The sequence below is a fragment of the Pleurodeles waltl genome, chromosome 4_2 (assembly GCF_031143425.1).
Source record: "Pleurodeles waltl isolate 20211129_DDA chromosome 4_2, aPleWal1.hap1.20221129, whole genome shotgun sequence".
Taxonomy (NCBI): Eukaryota; Metazoa; Chordata; class Amphibia; order Caudata; family Salamandridae; genus Pleurodeles; species Pleurodeles waltl.
This window is the reverse complement of record NC_090443.1, coordinates 741660471-741682414: the sequence shown is the minus strand read 5'-3', so window position 1 is coordinate 741682414 and position 21944 is coordinate 741660471. Positions and strand designations below refer to the sequence as shown.

General features: G+C 41.8%; 1 protein-coding gene across 2 annotated transcripts in view; it reads right to left on the bottom strand.

The window, feature by feature from the left end:
• The window catches only part of FNBP1L (formin binding protein 1 like), a 445620-nt gene that overhangs the window by 253517 nt on the left and 170159 nt on the right, over window positions 1-21944 (bottom strand). For both annotated transcript variants that reach the window (XM_069232381.1, XM_069232380.1), the window contains exon 2: window positions 6574-6689. In XM_069232381.1, coding sequence (XP_069088482.1) covers window positions 6574-6689 — 116 coding nt within the window. The remainder of the gene's footprint in view (window positions 1-6573; window positions 6690-21944) is intronic.

Genomic DNA, 21944 nt, shown 5'->3' with positions numbered 1-21944 from the left:
GGAAACACATTACCTCAACTGCAGAGAGTTCCACTCTCTGTAAACAGGCAGCCAAAGGGTTTGTGCTGCAGAGGGTTGGGCCTACTTGTCCCAAGGACAAAGTAAACATAAAAACTTGTTGCCCTTGACCCCAAACAAGATGGCCCGGGCGTCGGGCGATAGGAATTACACATCCCTGCTCAATGAGGATGGGATAGTGTGTCAAATGCTGCGGAGAGGTCCAAGAGGATGATGGTCATCATATCTCCTCTGCCCAGAAACCTGCACCTGTCATCAGTGACAGTGATGAGGGCAGTTTCTCTGATGTGGTTTGGTCAGAAAACAGAATGAGTGTTGTCAAGGAGTTGGTGGTTGTCACTGATGTATTCAGTGGCGCATCTGTTGATGATTTTCTCTAAGACCTGGGGCAGGAATGGTATCAGGGAGATCAGTCTGTAGTAGGTAAGATTTGAAGCATCTAGGAAGGTCATGGAAGATGTGGAGGCATTCAGAATTGGTGTGAGCATGATGCTGATGGATTGCAAAGTCCTCTTGAATAGGGGTAATGGTCTACGTGGTGGCAGAAGTTTCTTCTGGGGTGATGACGTATCATGTGGTTGGCATTTTGGATAACAGCGGAGCAGGTTTAGCAAAGTCTGTCAGGTCTGGTTGTGGGTTGAAGTTGCTGTAAATGGCAATGATTTTGTTGCTGGAGGATTAAGAGACTGCTGCAGAGGTCCTGCGAGGGAGTGTTCAATTTGGAGGCAGCCACTGGTGAGGAGAAATCCTTCCCAATGGCGAATATTTCTTTACTTCAATTGGTGCTGGCATTGATGTGGGCAATTAGAGAAGCACATTTGGTGGTCCAGATCATTTGGTGGCAGTGTCCCAAGGCAGATTTGAAAGTGCTCCTGTCTGCCCTGTCCTGGCTCCTTCTCCTTTTATTCTCCAGTTGCTTGCAGTGGCTTTTTATCAGTCTGAGTTTTCCATGTACCAGCTGGCCTGGGGTCTTGATCTTGTTGTATTGCTGGGTTTTAGGAGATCCAGGAAATCTATGCAGAAGGTGATCCAATTGTTGAAATTCTTGATGGCTTTGGGGAGACTGTTGCTATGTTCGAGGTCATTAAGTGTTGAGAGTGGTGTTTAGGTCCATGTCAGTGATGCTGCTCCAGTATCCGCAGGCTGGTCTGGAGGTGCAGCATATTCATTGGACTGACATGGGGATGTTGAACTTGATGAGAGAATGGTCTGTCCAGGAGACTGGCTGTTCGACTTGGATTTTGCCAAGGGCAATGAAAATATGTACTCATCGGGTGAGGCCCATGCTTCAAAGGTCTTCATTGAGTGCTTCTGAGTTGGGGTCAGCATGGATCTTCAAGTGGATGTTCAAGTCTCCAAGTAGGATATAATTGCTAGCATTGCGACCAAGTGGTGCAACAAAGTCTGTGACGTGACAAAATCTGTGATGGAGTACGTGAAGTTGGTGAACGTTTCAGGTGGACTGTAGATGTGATGCAAGTAGGTGAAACCTTTGCTTGTAAAAACCGTACAGACGGTTTTCAATTTTATGAGTTAAAATCTGCATCACCTCACTAGCAGTGTGCAAATACATATCAGGATTTCTTACGAGCTGTGTTGTGGATAATACCTCTACATTGAATGCTGCTGGCAACGCTATGCTTGCTGTGTGGTGGGGCGAGTCTGTGCTCTTGTGTATCAAGGAAGCTCGCAGTTGAAGAATAGTTACTCTAGTTAAAGGGCTCCATGATGAAGCATGCTGTTAAAAATATAGGTTAGAGTCTATTTTTTAAACCAACTAGTCTCTAGTAGAGGTTTCCTCAGTATATCTGGCTCACTTTCATTCCATTTTCGTTGGCTGTATCTTTCGTGATATTTCTATCTACCAAAAATGTGCACAGCTTTCAACCCTGAAGCACTGCAATTTCCAGATTAATATTTGTATTGTTAGTTTGGTGTTTTGAATGGCATCAGGATGCTGCCTTCTGGCTACCTCAGATCAGTTTAGTAAAACAAGCATTTGCAATGCAATGGGTCTCATGTTTACTTAAGTTAGAGCTATTGGTGTTCTAAATTCATAAATGGACTTTTCTTGCCACATAAATTGGTCAACCCTGCCTCATAATTTGATGTTTTACTGACACATAATTCCAGTGGCTCTGCACGCAACCAAAGCACTTCCATTTACCTTGTTCCTCTGTCTGCAGCCAAAAACGAAAATGTTGCCATTTAGCATCCTAATTTAATTCTGCCTTGCTAATTCCAATAGAATACCACTTTCAACACCCCACCATCAGAGTTGCTGGCCGGCTAACACAATTCCCAAAACAAGACAGCCATAGAGGAGTAAACAGAAAAATAAACTAGACGGTTCACACGAACATATCAAGAGTGTTCAAACAGTCAGAGTAATAAGGATGTTAAATTGGCCAGCATCATGGTCATATTTGCAATAAGGAGAGATTAATAAAACATATACAATTATCGTGTAAACCCAATAAAAACCTTGATCAGAAAGGAATGTTTGGCATTAGACTGTAATGCTCAGAACAGCCCCTAGTGGACACCACAATGAAAATAGCATTTGTAAGCAACATGGTCAGGTTACCATATAGTTAGCCTCTAGAGGGCATGACCACATGAAAAGAAAATTACTGGAGAAATTGCAGTGTAACCATATATTTAGCCCCTAGATGGCGTAGTGTGTTACACATTTTCAGGGCTAGCAGGCCTACTGCAATATTACAAACAAGGCCCTTAAAACAATTAGCTGTAAAACAAAAGTTCCAGCCATGAGAAAGGTTAAAAAGACACTGAATGGAGAGTGAGGTATTTAGTTTGGGGCCCCCACAAACCTAGTGTTGGGACCCAGAGATGATCTAGACAAAAAGAGTAGTTTGTGATGTACATTTTGCAAAGCATTATGGGAGGTCCAAGTGCAGCAAATATAATAGTATATTGACTGTATTGCTCAGAACAGCCTCTAGAGAACCCCGCAATAAAAATATAATTTGTAAAAAACATGTCTTGTAACCATATAATTAGACCATAGGGGGCATAACCACAAAAAAATTAAATGGCACAAAGTAATGTAGTACCACAATATATTTAGCCCTTAGAGGGCGTATGCCTTACACATTTTAGGCCTAGCAGGCCTACTGCAATGCTAAGGCCCTTATAACACAAACTACTCCAAGCAATAAAACTTAAGTTCCAGTCATAAGAGTGCTTAACAAGCATTTGCAATGCAAGGGGCCTCGCATTTGCTCGAGTTGGAGTTATTTGAGTTGTAAATTCCTAACTGGGCTTTTCTTACCACATAAATTGAAAATGAAAAGTTGAACAGTTGACATAAGCAAGCCAATTCAAATCGTCACGGCCTCCATGAGCACGAAGGAGACACACAAAAGGGAAAAGAAGTTCGCTCGCAGTCATCCGTATCAGCAAACATGCAATTATCTATTTAACAGGGCTGCAAGCCAAGGCAGTAACAAAACTGCCCCAAAGAGGGACAAACGTAAAGCACTTATCAATGATAACGAATATTTTTTGAACGGCAAGCCCATGAACAAGTGATAGTGATGGGCGTGCGGTTGGCGTGGCTAAAAGCACACAGAAATTACAACTCTGAATGGTGGGAGGGGTTGTTATTTTGGGGTCCCCACTAACCTAGTGTGGGTGCCCAGAGATTACCTAAACAGAAAGTGTGTCATGTTGAACGTTTTGGTGGTGGTCTCATTGTCCTAGGACCACCACAGGCTGAGTTATGGGCAAAAATGTTTTGAAAAAGTATGCTTGCAAAGCATTATGAGGAAACGTTTCCAGAGTGCAGTGAATATTGTAGTATTGGCTCTTTTGCTGTGCCGGGAGAGCCACCTTATGGATTTCAGTGTTTTTCAGTAAAGCGTTTAAGAAGTATAAGTGTTTCTATGGACCGTGAAGGGGACAGCAATTACTCTGACTGGTTAACAGTGTGAATAATGTGACCAGCGCTCCAATACCATCTATGGAGTTTGCGCTGGTCGTGCTGTGAGGGCCATGGCTGCCATGGAGCACGAGGGGAGCGAGAAAGGAAAAAACAAATAGTTCACCCGCGCTGAAGTAGATCGGCAAACTTGCAGTTATCCGTGTAACAGGGTAAGTCCGCAAGGCGATAACAAAACCGTCCCAAGGCGCGACAAGCGAAAAGCAATCACCAATGACATCAAGGAATTTTTGAAAGGCAATCTCATAAACTAGTGAAGGTGATGTCATGTGATGGGCATGGTTAAAAGCCCACAATACTTACAACAGGTCAAAGCAATTGCGCGCTCGACATAAAAACAGAAGATTTTAATGAAGTAGACCTACTCTAATAGTTCGCCTTCGCAGTGCAACATTATAGTTCAAGAAGCTTATTCTAACGTAAATACAGATACAACCATATATGTGGATACAAACTGCGGGGAAAGGGGGGGTGTCAGGCCAGCCTTTAAACCCTCGTGACAAGGTCAAGGATTAGGAAAGGCATCAATCATTAGATTTCTAAAGATGAAAACTAGTGGTTCACATTGCATTAAGATAGGTATCAACCATGAGAATTATTATTATTATTTTTTAAACAAGAGATACACCTATAAAAAGATGTAAACCCATTGTCTGCTGAGAGTAGTGCTTGTGCTTAAGGCAAGTTACAAGTAGATTCACATATTTAAAAAATAGTCACTATATATTGAATACATAGTGCAGTAGACCCTGTCATAGAATTCAATGGAATTTAACACAGGATTTTCTCAGAGGGCGGGTTCCCAAGGAAGTCTTAAAAGGAGGAAGAGTCTGTTCTAGCACAAAATGGCGTCCCAATGATAGACAGAAGACAGCTAGACAACTGTAGAAACAGAACTATGGCTGTCTACGTTGCAGGCTTGTGGCTGCTAGGAAAAGGTGTGAAAATAGATCGAAATAATGTTGTAGAACCAAACTCTGTAAAGGTGACTCAAGGTGGAGACTTAACTACCATTCTGCTCTTGTGGGGCACAGGTTGTGGTGCCAAAGTTCAGTGTGCTTTCAGATCGCTCAGTTTGCACTGGAGTGAAAATAACTTATATGCAATCTTCCTTTTCAACAACTGGATGTCACTGCTGGCAAGAAAACAAAAAGGAAACGCAGGCAGTCCAGGGGATATGGAATTCCTCTCCCAGCATCCAGGGCTAATTGTTTGGGGTCAAAGCTTACATAATGTACGGTGCTTCCAGTATAAAAAGGTGTAGATGGGTTTGCACAATATAACTGTTTGAGGCTACCTATAATGTTCCCAGAATGCTCGATACCGGATCACATGCAGAAGCACGAAAGCAAGACTGAACTGTTTGATTCAACTTGGAAAACAAATGTTTTGCTAAAATACAGTGCAATTTGAGATACTATTTTTCGGACGCATCACACGTGCTGCATGCTAATATGTAAAAAGATTAATAATGGAAACTCAGTATAAAGCCATTTGGACACCATGAAAATAAATTAGAGGCCTCGTCACACAAATGTGTGATTTCCAGTTTGTCCAAGCAAATAGACATGCTTAAATTTGCTAAGGCGAAATTCTGCTAAGTGATTGCTAAATAACTTTCCTTACCCCCACTCTAAAAAATAATTTACTCTACTCCTGTTCTGGTCAGAAGTAAATGTGCAGCCTTTCCCAGTGTGGGGAGAGATTAGAGAGTACTTGGCGAATGCCATTAAAAATGTATGATAGTGAGTGTGCACAGATCTACAGCCATCCCAACCCTGGAACCTCTGCTTTGTGCCTCATTGCAGCCCCTGTGCGGAGAGTTGTGGACAAGTGGCAGACGTACAGCCTTCTTCGAATCCAGTGCCTGTGACAATATCAGCCCTGGAATAAGATAAGAGGCTATTAGCAGATCTAGGATATAGTGAGGACGTTGGCATAACTTGTTCCCTCACTGTATGGCTTCCAAAGGGATAAGTATTTTGTTTATAAAATACCGACATTAACGAAGTGGAAAGGGAATATTACTCATAAGTCGTTACTGTCCTCCAGGCAAAGGCAATAAGGCTATAGACACCCCCATGCTGAGAAAGCAGAACCTGCCTCTTACCTAAAAGATAGGGTGGGGAAACAGATGTTATTCTCTTTCAGCTTCTTCAGAAGCGGCTGCCAGCTGTGAGTGACACGATATAGACGCTGCTGTGGCTGTTGCAGCACAGCCAGTTATATGGCTTTGTTGGAGTGTTATGGAAATGATGGTGCCACTGTGATTGCCTAATGTGTTCTGCTGGTGTCTGCATTATCCCAAGTCTAGTCTACTGACCTGGGATAATGCAGACACCAGCAGACGTGGGCACGCAGGCACCGTGTGGAAAGGCTTAGCAGATCACTAGAGTCCAGCACAGCTAACATAATGACTAGTTGACTATGAATCAAATTCCTAACTTCATAGACCATGAAACAAACAAAACAGGAGGCAGTGTTCAGCCAGGGCAGGAAATCAGCACAGACCAGATGTGTGCATAAACGAGCATTGTGTTCATCACAGAGTTTTGCCAGGTGTAAAAATAGATACTCTGAATTAGCCTTACCTTATCTGTTTTGCATAGTTCTGTTCAATCTCTATTCTTTCTTTGACAAATTTTGCAAATCTCTCCAAGAAGTCGATCCCCCATTGAGTATGCTTCTCTAAATTATCGAACTGATCCTGAAAAAACAAAAAGCAGATGTTTACTAGAAATATTCACTGGTGATGAGGACACAACAGAGCTTACGTCTGGAGCAAATATTTTTTGTCAGTGCTGGACTTAGCAGATTTTTTTATAAGCTTATTTTAACATACTATAGGGTGCATAAGAATAAGCAAACATTAAAATGCTCATTATAGATGGCTGCAAACAGTGAAGTGAAAGTCACTAGTTTAAATGAGCATACAAAAAACTTTTTTATTTTGAGTGACCACAGTAAAGTGCATATATTGGTCCAGCTGCCTGAACTGTGTTTTGAAGCAGTGTAGTTGTGAGCTAAATATTATTTTCTTGTGTCTGTATAACTGCATCTTTGGCAATACCAAACTTAAAGCAATACTCTAATACAGTGGTTCCCAGCCTGTGGTCTGGGGACCCCGTGGGGGTCCACGACTGCTTAGAAAATTAAATATTATTAACAGGTTAGGTCCCCAGCTTTCAGTAATGACTCATTGGGGATCCCCAGATTACAATAATTATTCAGTGGGGGTCCCCAGGTTCCACTAATGATAAAGTGGGGGTCCACAGAAGTCAAAAGGTTGGGAACCACTGCTCTAATACCAAGAGGCGTACAATAATTCTAGCATTGTTATTTGAGGGAGTTAGGCTACAATCTTCAGTGGTGACTACTGTAGATTTTTTGGGAAATAAAGCCATACACTGACTTATGTTAGGTCGTCTATGTGCTGTCTTATTTTATACTAAAAACTCATTTTGGAGTCTCTACATAAGGGTGCTCTACGATCTTTTCTTCTCCCTCCCTAGTCTCTTGACAATTTCTCAAGTTTCTTGCAGTATCTCACAGACTGCTGCATAATGCACTGATCACTGTTGATAACTTTGACCAAAAATGAATTTTTAAATTAAAAAGAGTTTTCGTTTATAGTCACTGATAACACATGCGTTCATGGAGTCACGTCGACGCAACTCCTCGACCTGCTAATGGCTGCTCTGTAGAAACTCAATGCACGGAGATCTTAGAAAGATGGATGGCCCATCAAGGCGACAGTCACATCGGAGTTAGTGTTTATAGAAGTCCAGCTAAAAAACTCGGGTACCTGTATGGTGGAAGTACTGCCCGTCCCACTGCGGCCAGATGACCATACACACTCTAGTCTATCTGACCAAGGGAGCGGGTGCATTCACAGGTAGTGATGGCTACTGAAGAGAAAAGGATCACAACAACCACATTAACACCACACTGGTGATAAAGGAGGAGAGCTCCGAGAAGCACTAGGATTAATGCCCAAAAGGCTCGGCAATTACAATAAAGGAAGTGGATGGCAGTATAAAAATGGCAATCCGAGATCAAAACCAAGGAGATGAAGCTGAAGAGCCCTGGAGAAGAAGCTGAAGAGCCTTATGTTCACCTGCCCTGTGCTGACGTTGTGCCTCACAGCTTTAGGAACCAGCACCCAAATCCCCCCTTTCTCCAACCCCACACAATGGGTAATATACTTGCAGTTGCTGACATGTAATTCCAAGTGCCTAGAAGATGGAGAGGTGTCAATGATAGCTGTAAAACTGAGTATAGAAGACATGAACCCTTGATGGCACAGGAGGAGCCAGCTGATGGTACAACTATGCAGGCATCAGCCTCAGAATTTTGCTGTCTATCTGGTCACAACACCAACAGTCTGAGAGAAATCTTAAGCACAAGGTTCTGTACACTGGCTTGCAATATCAAATAGCATCCAAACATTCATTTGTGGGATTTCAACTAATTTGAACTCAACCTGGACCATTACAAGTTCGGCTTAGAGCTTGTACATCTGCTCTAATTATTTTTACCCTGTGCCCAATAAAATGCCTGAGAACCCTTTTTGGCCTTCACCTGTGATTATTGGCAGATGCAGAGGCTGGAGATCAGTAATTAAAGGAATAGAACAGTCAACTAAGGGAATCTGCCTTGGGCACCAAGTGACACCATGTTTTGCATTAGCTGCCCCAGGTGACCTTCTCCTATTCCAAACTATTTCAAGACAGATTCGGAAGAGGATGTTCACAGCAACACCAGAAACAACATATTGATGTTGTCGAAGCCTAAAAACTATGACACCTTCCTGTAAGATAGTAACTGCAAAAAATATATATGTATCAAAGCAAAGATACTCTTTTAACCCATCATGCTTCACCCACAAGTCCTGTGCAGTCTAGTACAGTCATGGCTTAACCTGTCCTTCATCCTAAAAATATTTATAGTAATAGAAAATGTTTGACATTGAGCAGAGAATAACAGGGTTTCCCACAGATTTTATTATAAAGGTTATATTCACCGATTATAATCGTAAATATTATATTTGTTTTTTCCCTGGTTTATGTTTCCATCATCTTTTGTTGCAATTAGTTAATAAAATGTGTACATTTTAGTTTGGATGGTGGTGCCTTCATTGCGTAAGCTGCACTGCTTTTGAAATTGTGAGTAGCAAGTAAGCGGCACCTCCGCAAGACTAAGGGTCTCATTATTCTTGACAGTCAGACCACTATATAACTGGCTATATAAGTGCAGTGGTCATCTGAAATTAAGCGTGTTACAAAAATATTACGTAAATAAAATGGAAAACTAAAGTATGTTGTAGGTCAAGGATGAGGTGCATTGCATAAATATTCCACTGGATCCTCTACCTTCCACTAATTGGCACCCAAACATAAAAAATGTGGTAATATCGTGGTTACCATGAATCTATATTCAGTGGATAATCAGATAACCTGAAAAATCCCTTTCTTGGCGATTCTGGTCTAGTACAACCTGACGGAAAATGTGTCAAATTATCAGGTCAAATTATCAGGTCAAATTCGTCAGATCCTTCCTGACAAGCCAGGTGGATTTACAAAAGTTTTTTTTTTTTTTTCAGCAATCGTTCTTGTAATGTCTAACATCAATACTGCGTCCAGTACGTTTCCTGTATTCTTTAATACAATTTTGCCACAATAAGACCTTCTGTGCAAATCGCTAATAATGTCACTTCGAAGCATTGGCCACTGTATGTGCACAAACATTTTCTTACACAGGACAAATATGCACACTTGTTTTTTTTTCTCCTGGTTTTAACAGGAGGCTATAAGTGAGGTTTTCATAGTGTCTAGGAAAGTGGTGGGAAGCAACTTCCTCTATTTCGCTGCTGCCACACGTCGGCAGACTACTCTGATCTTATGGTTAGTCGTGGTATGATATTCACAGACTACAAGACTTCGTGAGACACAGGCCCATGCTGCCTTACTGGGTCCACATGAGCAACTCCAGCCTTCAGGAGGTAGATGAGATACAAGCACATACAACCATTAGGGCCTGCATTGTATATGTAACAGGGAAATATAGGTCAGCAAGAGAGTTGTTGTGACTTTTCTGGATACGGGTAGGGTTACTCCTACAATGATGGAATCAATCCTCACTCTTGTTTTAAAACCCAATAAAGATCATACTAGTTGTGGTTCCTACAGGCCTACTGCTTTATTAAATAGTGGTAAAGGTTTTTACTAAGATCCTCGCCACCTGAATATGAAACACTTGGTCACAGATAATTTTTCCTTATCTAGTGGGTTTTATGAGAGACTGGAAGACAGGAAATAATATATACCACACCCTGAATCTGATAACACATATGGAGAAAATATACAACCATTCCGTCTCCTGTTTGACGTGGAGAAGACTTTTTACAGGGTTGACTGGTCTTTTGCCCGCCGGACCCTGTCAAGTGTCGGTTTACAGACCAAATTTCGAATCACAGTACTAGCACATGCGCAAAAGCCCGCCGATCAGTAAGATCTCAAACTTAAGATTCCATAAAAGTAACAACAGGAGCGAGACAGAGGTGCCTGCTATCAGCATCTATTTTTGCATGATCAGTGGAAACCCCAATTCAAAGGGTTAAATCTGAGACTGAAACTTCGGGAAAGTATGTGGGTGGAATTAAGTTGCTCTTTCTGCAGACAACCTTCTGTGTTTTCGAACTAGACCCTCTGCTTCTCTGCCTATATTACTGGAAGAACTGAAGAAATTCCAAATGGTTTTGCGATTTAAAGGTGAATCACAGCAAGCTTGAGGACATGTGGCTGGGAAAGCTAGCTGGAGAGAGTGCACAGATAATCCAAAAACAGTTTTGTGGATGGGCTGGATTAACAGTGAAAATAACTTTTCTGCTAAAACTCTTATATGAAGTGCGAATACTGCCATCATTTTGTGTCTAGAGACATGCTTAAGTCCATACAGAAAATATATGCAATTTCATCTGGAACGATAGGCTCTCCACCCATGACAAAAACTATGTACCATAAGCCCCAACATGAGGGAAGTGTGTTAAATGCGGATATCCATATATGCATCACGTCAATGCAGTTGGTCACACCCCTAGCCTGGTCTTCACAATTTAAAATTCGGGGTGTTGAGTCGAACAGTAATCTTGTAAACTTCCATTGTCTAATTTACTTTGGCTACCACCACGATACACACACATTTCAGGGGAATCTTCTAAGCTCTAAGGAAATCACACTACACATCTGGCATAAAGGATGTGCGTTCGCTTCATATTATGAATTACCCTCCCCCACTTAACCCCTATTTAAGGGCACGCTGACTTCCCAATGATGATGACTGACTATAGATACCAAACCTGGGCAAACAAACAAGGCATATTATCTGGTGTGCTATATGAGCGAGGGACCCTCAAGAATAGAGAGCAGTGTGTCAATGAGTTTATCTGGAGCAGCATGATCTCTGAAGAACTACGCAACTACTACACAGGACACGTGCGGGGACGGGAGGAAGCAGAGCATTAACTAAGATGAGTATATTTCATGAAGTAAAGATGAGACAAGCAATACCAGGATAATATAAAGCCTTGGGACATAGGGGAACTTAGTCTGTGGCTGGAGAGGGTGTGGTAAAACTTGTTTGAATATTCACATGTGGTCACGTCCATGATGGTGACATTAGTGATCCTAACTGGTATCATTACAAACTTTAAAGTGTTAGGAAAAAATAAATACTATAAAACAGAGAACCCCATTTATAATACATGTATGACAACCACAGTATGGAGAATAAACCAAGCTACTCCTGGACTTCAGTAAATTACTGGGGGCATCCTCGATAAACTCAGGAAAGGATCGATGCGCCCTACACTAACATACCTCAGCAAACACATGTAGCGACCATACGTAAAACTCACTGTGCAGCATGCTCCATCAAGAGTGGGCAATGAGAGCCAAAGCCAAACGAGGACTAGACTGCCCCTCTAAAGAAAAGATGCATCAACAAATAAAATGAAATTAACATAAATCTATGTAATAAACTAAGGAATACAGGACTACTTATGATACATAAGAATACAAAATACACACAAAATCTTGTCTACAAAATAAAATCTAGATTATCAGATTTATTGTTATGAAAGTCCCCCGAGGATATTTCCTTTGGAAAGTGCAACTGCAGCCTGAAGAACACCATAAAACGTCACACCCTGTCAATAAGGTGACCAATAATGAGGTGTATTATTTGTTTCCAAAGGTTAGGACAAAAAAGCTTCTTTGGTGATACGGAAACTAGGATCCATATAGTTATAGCTATACGGCAACATATTCACTTCGGTGCACACATAAAATCGTGCAAAAACATTACAGACATTTTGAAAAACAATCCTCTTTACTAAGACTTTGTCTAAAAACGTGCATCTCTTTATTAAGGCAAATTCAAATCCTCATTGATTACAGTCCCCCTTTACACAATGCTCACGTGGAGAAAGGCAGCAAAAAATGTGGTTTCTCCAACTACTGTAGCGCTGGAGTACAAATATTCAGTGACCTGGCCCTAAATTGTTTAGGGGGCCAATGCCTAAGTCCTTACTGATTACTCGCACATTTACCCACATCACTCTTTCCCATACGCAAACACTCTGTCAAACGCAAAGTGCTCTTACGCACAAAATTACAAGAAAACATGGTAATGGAAGTGGTAGCAGAGGTGGTGATAGTCGTCACTCCAATTGTGGTTGTGATAGTGGCATAGGTTATGCATTCACACTGTACAATCTTTAGACACCATGCAGGGTGCCTGCTGGATGCTCTGTAGATCAGATGAGCAGCCCAAGAAGTGCATCGGGGTGATGCCGACCGCTCAGTATTGTATTGTAATAGTATTTATATAGCGCTTACTACCACGGCGAGGCGTCAAAGCGCTTTTCTGCAAGTAGCACGCTACTCTGGAACCCAAAAGGAATTAGTGGTGGATTAGTATAGGGAAATAGGAGTACAGTTGTAGTACTATTATGAGTTAATTTGAGCAGTGGATGTGTGAGTTTGTTAGTTGGATTGACTGGAGTAATGGAGGGGTGGAGGAGGGAAGAATCCAGAAGTGTTAATTGGGAGTTTATAGTAATAGGATTTAGGCTTGGGATGAGTCAAGGGGGGATGGAGAAGGGAAGAGTGCGGAAAGGGTTAGGGAGATCATAGTAGCAGGAGGGGTTTTGGATGAGTTAAAGGTGAGATAAATGAGGGAGAATTTAGTAGGGTTGTTTGGTAGATCATGGTAGTAAACTGAGGTTTGTGTGAATTAGATGTGGAGGAGGGAAGAGCTTAGGCTGGGTTATTTAGGGGATGAAAGTAGTAGAATGGATTTGGGATGAGTCAGAGTGGGAATGGAGGATAGATTGATAGAGACATGACACATGCTGATGGGTAGACAAAGTAAAGCTTACAAGAGAGAGTATTCAGTGTTTGCACATTTAATTGCAGCAGCCGCATGTTTAAGAGGAGGGCTTTGGGTACCTGCACGTTGTTGTTTTCAAAGTAAGCACTGATTGATGTGGCTTTCTTTCCCCTGAATTCTATAGGGGAAAGAAAGACCCCCTCTGGATAGAGTATGCCAGCAGCAGTGGAATGAGCGCACTAAGTCAGACTGCTGTGCTTCCACTCTTACCCTCCAGCATCACAGTGCAGTTACTACCAGCCATAAAAAGAGGACTAGCCTGCACCCACGCAGGAGCTTAGCACACACCAAAAGCGTCGACATGCATCATTGCAAATTGCTTAATTTACCCCTAGCTGGTTTAACCAAACATCATATCAAAAAGCGAAATATAGGCCATTTTAAAACCTTCTAACATTTTCCACCATCTTTAATACTCGGTTAGTATTTGACGTAATTAAGTTTTTCTAAAATCAGTAGATTTAACCGTGCACAAACTTGTTATTAAAATGCATTTATTTATGACGAACAGAAGAGTTCTTGTTTTGGCTTTCAGTTGCCCTCTGGCCTATTCCTAACATTAGAACTACATCCCTGGCTCTTGCTGGTTAGGGTATCTGTAGTTTTATTTGTCCCTGTGGTGAGGTATTTATAGAAATGCACTTGACAAGTAGAAAGTGTGTTACCACTGTGATCATTACCTAAACCACAAGAATCCCAATAGAAAGAAATAAAAGGTTGTGTCTGCGTATTATTTACGTTCCTTTTAAAATGATCTGGCATTGCACTACCCACGAGGTTTGTTGTCCTTATGTAAATGCAAGTCATTTTGGATTTCAATGCTCGCATGTTTTTTGTTGAAGGATTCCTAGTGCTCTACCAAGGGGTGCCTCGTGGTGTTTTATGTTAAATTTTGAAAACATTTGATCACTAGTTCTCCAGCTCATGTTTCCCTGCTGCCTTATCTGTGCCTACATAGGTCCCCGCGTACCTACCAGCTCGTTCGCCATGTGTTCCTGTTCTTTCTGCAGTAGATCCTCTGTCAAAGAAATGAGTGGCCTGGCAAGCATGTCATAGGAGCTGCCTGGCAGGGCAGAGCAGACGCAGACTCTGCTATTAACAAGTAACAAGCACTTTGAGGCCCATCATAAGGAGAGTGGGGTCAAGTAATAGCTAGGAAAACTGAGCAGCAGTGAAGAGAAGACAAGGAGAGAAGAGCAGAGCAAAACGAGTCTGCCATGATCCACAGTAACAAAAAGGGTGGGTTAGTGCAGAAGACAATCACAGGATCTTGCAATGGTCATTTTGGAGTCAGGCTGTCCTGATATATAATCAAATAAAAGCAGGTAAACAGCGATCTGGAGTTAGGCGCTTAGCATCAATGGGTGATAAAGGACTGAAAGTGACAATGTGTGATGACTCGTGGTAGTTGTGGCATGTAAAATTGTCCCTTGTGTATTGCAGTGAGACAACAGCCAATATCATGCTATATTTATTTTTCTAAAAATTACTTTCAAAATGTCTGGCATACTGAGGAATCTTTATGTAGGCAGACCTACAAATTGGCACATGGTAACACATGGGCAACACAAAAAAGGAAGAGAAACATTTCTGCAACACAACCTGGGACAGCATCCAACAAGCAAGCGGCGTCCTGTGAGTTTGTCCCCTCCCAACCCCGAACTAAAACATGAAACAAGATATAAAGAGGATTGAGGTGACCATAGTGCAAAACACCAGAGGACGGTACTAACTTAGTGAAGGTCCTGCAATTAATTCACCTAAAACCTTAAATAGGTACTCGTTTAAACAATTAAAATAGCAACATGTAATCACTCAAATAACAAAGTTAACAATCGCCTCCGCATATATACATTTAGTATTTTCCAACCTGTAGCAATCGTGTATGTCTGATTAGTTAAACCAATGACAAGCATCTTGCATGTCTTACAAATGTGCTGAACTGTGGCCTTTTAAAGTTGCCTTTTAAGATAACCATCCTTTGCCCTCCTCCACCTTCAACATACGAAAATAAGCCTGTGTGAGATTGGGAGGAAGACGCCCCAATATGCTGCGCCTCTGACCCTTGACGCAATCAACTTCCCTACGCGTCACGCCGCGACCAGAACGTCCCACGCTGCTGAACAGTTAAGGCAGTATTTAAGATTCAGCAACAATCTTCCCCGGACACTTGGTGTTTTATATTCAAACGGTGTTGCAGTAATTGAACTGACAATATTAGCCTTGCATCCAAATGAAGTCCTAATAAGGTGCTTTTGGGAAGAAGCCAAGGGTCAGAGGCATTAAAAGCCGTCCTTTTACAGCGCAAAACAATGCCCTGGCTGTCCCAGTCCGGCCATGTTTTCCTGCGCTGACTCACTGCCAAATAGTTTCTCGATTGTGGAACTTCACATTCTTTGAAGTGTTCCAACATTAAACTTGACAATATTTTTGGAGAACAAAGAACAAAAAATATTTATTAGTCAAAAAAAAAAAAAAGTGCAAACATTGCTTCAAGTTTAGACGCATTTTAGTTCCTTAAAAAGTCACAAATCTTGAGGAAACGTGAACCCGGGCGCCAGACTTCTATAGACTGTAGTGTATTTACATTAGGAATTGCAGATTTGGAGCAGCAAAGCATTCTTAAAGAGCAGACTTCCGAGTTTTAGTCCCCTTAGATATTTCCCGAGTCCCTCCAACCACTGCTCATCATCCGAGTGAGGTCTGAAAATCCCATTGGCTCCTCTGCCTTTTGTGTTGCTCTCAGAATGTAACAAGCATTTTCAATGCAATGGGTCTCGCATTTGCTTGAGTTACAGCTACTGACTTAATTCATAACCAGACTTTTCTTACTACATAAATTGGTCAACCCTGCCTCGTACTTTGGTCTTTCCCTGTCCTTCATTTAACTAAAGCACTTCCATTTAACTAAAGCACTTCCATTTACCTTCTTTCTCTAAGCCAAAATGAAAATGTTGGCATTTAGCATCCTAATTTAAATCCGCCATGCTAAGTCCAATAGAATACCACTTTCACAACCCACCATCTGAGTTGCTGGCTGGCTAACACCATTCCCAATACAAGACAGCCACGGAGGAGTGAAGAGAGAAATAAACTAGAAGGTTCACCCAAACATATCAAGAGTGTACAAACAGTCATAGTGTAATAAGGATTATAAATTGTCCTGGATCATGGTCATAATTGCAACAAGGAAAGATTAATAAAACATATACAAGTATCAAATTAACCTAATAAAAATCCTTTATCAGAAGTAAGCTTTTGGCATTAGACTGTAATGCTCAGAACAGCCCCTAGAGAACACCACAATGAAAATAGCATTTGTAAGAAACATGGTCATGTCACCATATAGTTAGCCCCTGGAGGGCATAACCACATGAAAAGAAAACGACCAAAAGTAATGCAAAACGTCCTTCACACCTCTTACACAGCAAGGATATGCATTCTGAACAAGACCTGTGTAGAACTCTACGTTTAACTACTAATGTCAATCTCTAGTGTTGATTTAATAATTATTTTAAGTATACCTTATCTTTTTTCAGGAATGTGAAGGCACTACACCAGCATGATTTTCGCAGCAGGTTACGGGTGATATGTTTGGTAATGCAAGGTTGTTTATCATCTAGTGCAAACGAGTTGTCGTTCCTTCTTCTGCCCCCACCTGCACATATGGAGACCCATATTATGCTTGCAGCTGTGTACTTACAGACAGGTTTGCCCCCCTATATCCTACTATATTACACAGCCTCTAAGAAGAACAAAAGCAAGGATATGGAGATACATGTTAATAGGACTTGAGGTTTTCGCTGTAGATCAACAGACAGTGGAATAAGAAATTCAAATACAACTCATACCGTTGTTTTAGTGCTAGATGCAAAAATCACTTCTCATTCCCATTCTTTGAGAGAAGTCAGAAGCTAGGAGCAGGTGTTTCAACTCAGCAAAATTAAAGAGATTAGTTCTGCCGCTTAAACGCGAATCAAGAGATGTTTTAACAAGCCCCCTGTGGGTCAAAGGAAGCCAAAGTACGGACAGAAGGATGTCAGCCCTGTCGCCTGGGCTGCTCGACTGCAATTGCAGCAGCAGTTTGTTTGTCTCTCCCCTTCGCGCCTGGCGTCCACGGCTTGAACTCGATTGCTGCATATCTGGGAACAGTTGTTCTATCAGCATAGCTCCTGTGCAGGAACCACCTCTTGTTCTAAATCTGTAGATCACACATTTTTTTCTTCTCAGCATCGAAACCCAATGCGTGTGATCTACAGATTTAGGACAAGAGGTGGTTCCTGCACAGGAGCTACCTGATAGTGCGAACACCATTGCCTCGTATCCGTGAACAGTTCTGAGAGTGCCGTAGCTGACATGCGCAAGGGGAAGAGACAAAAAAACTAAGTAGTTCGCTCACAGCAAGGAATATCGGCAATCGTGCAATTGTCCACTTAACAGGGGCAGTTTGCTAGGCGGTAACAAAACTGCCTCAAGGCAGGACAAACGTAAAGCATTTACCAATGTCATCAAGTGATTTTTGAAAGGCAAACCCACGAACGAATGAGAGCGATGGGTGTGAGGTGGGTGTGGTTAAAAGCCCACAATTCTTACAACATGTCAAAGCACTTGCGCGCTCGACCTAAAACAGAATAAAATAACACATAAATAGCTTACAACAGCAACTAGTGTTCAAGTTTCATCCAGAAGGGTAAAGACAATGACAATGAAAATGGCAAGCATCAGGCCAACTAAGTCACAGTAAAACATTTTAAAAGTCCAAAAGCAAAATTAAATAATCAGATAGCAAAAAGCCCTCAAAGGTCAAACGACCACGTTCTGATCAGAACAACAAAAACATTAAAATCCTCCAGAAATGTTTGTCCGAGCATGCTAATGGTAAATAACTCAGTGTGTAGTTAGCTCGATAAGAAAAAGTGCATACAAGACAAATGGCATCTTCAAATAATGTTCTTATTAATAAACCAGCAGGGCCTAAAATAATGTTTCAGAACATGAGACACAGACAACCACAACCAAAGGGTGAGCAATGTGCATTCCTAGATCAGCCCACAGTCCCAAGAATTGTCGCTGTACGCTTCTCAGAGCTTTGCACTTACACTTGTGATAAAATGGCGCATTGGTAACAGATGCAGGTTTCCCCAGCTGTAAAGGTTTACTCATGGAAATGGAGCGGGAGGTGGGAGAAGGCTCTACTAGGTGACACTGAGTCCCAGAAAGCTATAGGTGGGTTAGGAAGCTCAACAGGGCACCAGGTTACATAAGCAGGATTCCAGAGCTGTGCATGTGGTGGCATGGGAAGAATTCTTGTGTGCTTCCTATATGCCGCAGACTGGTGCCCCGGTTTCATTCCTTGGTGCATAGAGCAGTTCTCCAGGACATGCTGGTGCAGCCCCAATAGGGCACATAAGCCTTCCAAGCTCAATTCCAGCCCTCACCACTGGCCTCCTAGGTTGGCATGGGAGTGCAAAGGGACCTGAGCATAGATGAGTTCTCTGTGCACTTGCACTTAAAGAAAGCCTTAACAGATTCCAAAGTTGAAATCTAAAGGGGGGAGGCCCATTTTACTAAACTGGCAACCATAACCACACTCAACAGTAAGCTGAATGTAATAGGAAATGACAAATGTTAGAAATGCGAGACATCAGTATTATTTTGGATGTACATACATTTCCTTTTCTAGAAATATCTTGCCACGGTGGGCGAATTCAGTATGTTATTTGTGAAACTAAAGAGCGATCTACATTTCGGGCACATACTTAATCTAGGTTTTGAAACTGAAGAGCTTAAAAGAAACTTCACGGCTCGGTCAGGAGATATAAAGACAGCAATGCAAGAACAGACAAATGGTTTGAGAGACACCAGGCTGTGAACGTGAAAACAGGGATGGGGAACTAGAGAAGGGAGTAAAAGTGTGGAGGCAACTTTGTGCCTGGAGCGGAGACCGATCTCGGGTTAAAGGTCTCCTAAGTGTTTGTATGCCAAGACTGAACCAAAGTTAAGAACGTTGGCTCAACCGGTCTTCTAAACTGTAAAACTACACTACTACCCCCCACTTCCTCAGATTTCAAACAGATCTACATAAACGAACAAGCTTGCAGCGCTCATCTACATCCGAGGATGCCTGGAACATATGATAGCACCTTGGCAAGGCAACCATACCCTGCTCACATCCAAGACAAAACAAACAATTCATCAATGCACCAGAGAGTGCTTCTGGCAGAACTCCTTTCACAGAAACCCATACTGTACACATTATCCTACGTGCAATGGGAAATATACAATCGGTTTTCATTAATACAGCATTGGCATGAAAATACAAAATGCTTCTTGCTAACTGAGGGGATGAAATGCATTGTAACATATTAAGGGTCTTCATATGCTTTCCCGTGAAACTAGATTTTGAACCTGGAATTTTTTTTGGGTCAAGCGTGCAAGCGCTCTAGCCTGCTGTAATCTCTGTGGGCCCTTCACAATGCCCACTGCACGCCCATCAGTTTTGTTGGTTCGTGGTCTTGACTTTTAAAATTCACTTAATTTCATTAGTGAAAGGCAGGCATACGTCAAGCCTTTTCCAGTGTTTAGCCCCCCTGGAGCGCACCGACCAACTACTGAAAACATACAAGGCTCCATGTTTGTCGCATGGCTTCTGGACTACTTTTTCTTTTCATTTCCTATGCAGCGCAATCTTGCTGGGCAGTAGTCGAGCGCTTTGCATGACATCGACCCAGTTACGTGGATAATTGCATAACTGCAATATGATTGATTGCGAGCTAACTTCGGTTTCCTTTTCTATCTCTCCTTCACGCTCATGATGAGGTGCCTTAAATCGGCTTGCTTATGTGAAACTGTTTTACTTTTCACTTTCAATTTATGTGCCAAGAAAAGTCTTGTTAGGACTTCACAACGCTAATAGCTGTAAGTCGAACAAATGCGAGACCCATTGCACTGCAAATGCTTAACTTCTGTTTCTACAGAATAATGTCACCAAAAGGTGAAATAGATCCTGTCACCTGCCACTAGTAAGACTGAGTGATTTTATCACTCAGGAGTGAAGATCCACAGAGTTAGGACCTTTCCATTGTAAACTGGAGTCTGACTCCGCTTGTGACGGTGTATTGTGAATATTATGTTCTTGTCCAACACACAGACAATTGAGCTGTGGCTGCATAACTTTGAAGTCTGCCGGATGAGGACGAAGAGTCTTACCAAATGGTCATAGGAGGTAAGTAGCTATCAGTACGTAACTGACTCGAAACCTGGTGGATGTGGCAGGATGGTCTTGCCACTTCGGGTCAACTGTGTACTACTAACATCTCTAGAACACATTTTTCTGCAGGCAAGAGCGCAAGCAGTGGTTTTCTCTAATGAAAAACACTCAGGAGTAAATTGTTATTGCCAGAGCCCACAAACTGTTGTATCTGTAACATGTCAGAGCACCAGCTCTTAAGAAACCAGAATTCTAATTAAATTACAAATGTTTTGGGGTCGCAATCCAATAAACTAGAACCAACTCTGATTAAATTAGGTTTATACCTTGACTTCAACAGTCCTTTATCTCTTTCTAGTTCCCACTGTGTAGTGGAACTTGTAGTTAATTTCAACATTCACAGGTTACCTCAAAATTACAGTTCCAGTAGCCCATATTCTTTTGTCCCAAATCACTGTTGCTTAATTTCCAGAAAGTGGGAAATACAGAATCTTTAAGGTGAGCAGTGTGCGATGCATAGATCCTCACTGACATTTTAGGACATTATCTGCGTATACAGTCAGTCCCTGCTTGAAAGAACGCAGTATCCACAGATCAATGCCACACTGATACGAGCATCCACTTGTTAAAGGAAGATACTCAGACTAAAATCAATTCACATTCCCTGCACCCGTTCGGTCTCTGGCACGTTGCCCGGGAAGGGAGGGGTGGTGCTTCTTTCCTCCCTCCCCTCCCCCCCCCCCCCCAATTCCCTGTAAAACATTTTTTTTTTTTTTTAAACCTTTTATGAAAGGTGTCCGGGGCAAATTTTTAACCCTTTTCCCCCACCACAAGTTGGGTATTTTAACAGTACCCAATGCTTATGGATTCCCCTGTGAAGAGACAAATACCCAAAATATAGTAACATTTAGATTTTTTTTTAAATGAGAAATAGTGCAGTGATAAAAATAGTCTGGCTTTTTTTCTACAAGAAGGCTTAATGTTTTATCTGATTTAGTTATTTCGCAGTTTTGTTGCCTTTTGTATTTGTACAAAAATTAGTAGCCTTTATTAAGGTGGGCCTCATTCCAGCATAGACTGTGCAGGCAACCAAAAAAGGTTACACATTAATGTCCACTTGTGAGCATCACCCCTCTTTAGCTTGGAGACTTGCTCCTTGAAATGATATTATCTTAACCTTTCACAACACTATTAAAGAATCACAAGAAGTGGAAGAGTAGGCTTCCAAGCTAAATATGCATGTTTTTGAAGAGTTCATGCGGAGAATAAGTCTTATCTGTCCCAAACAAAAGACATTTCAAC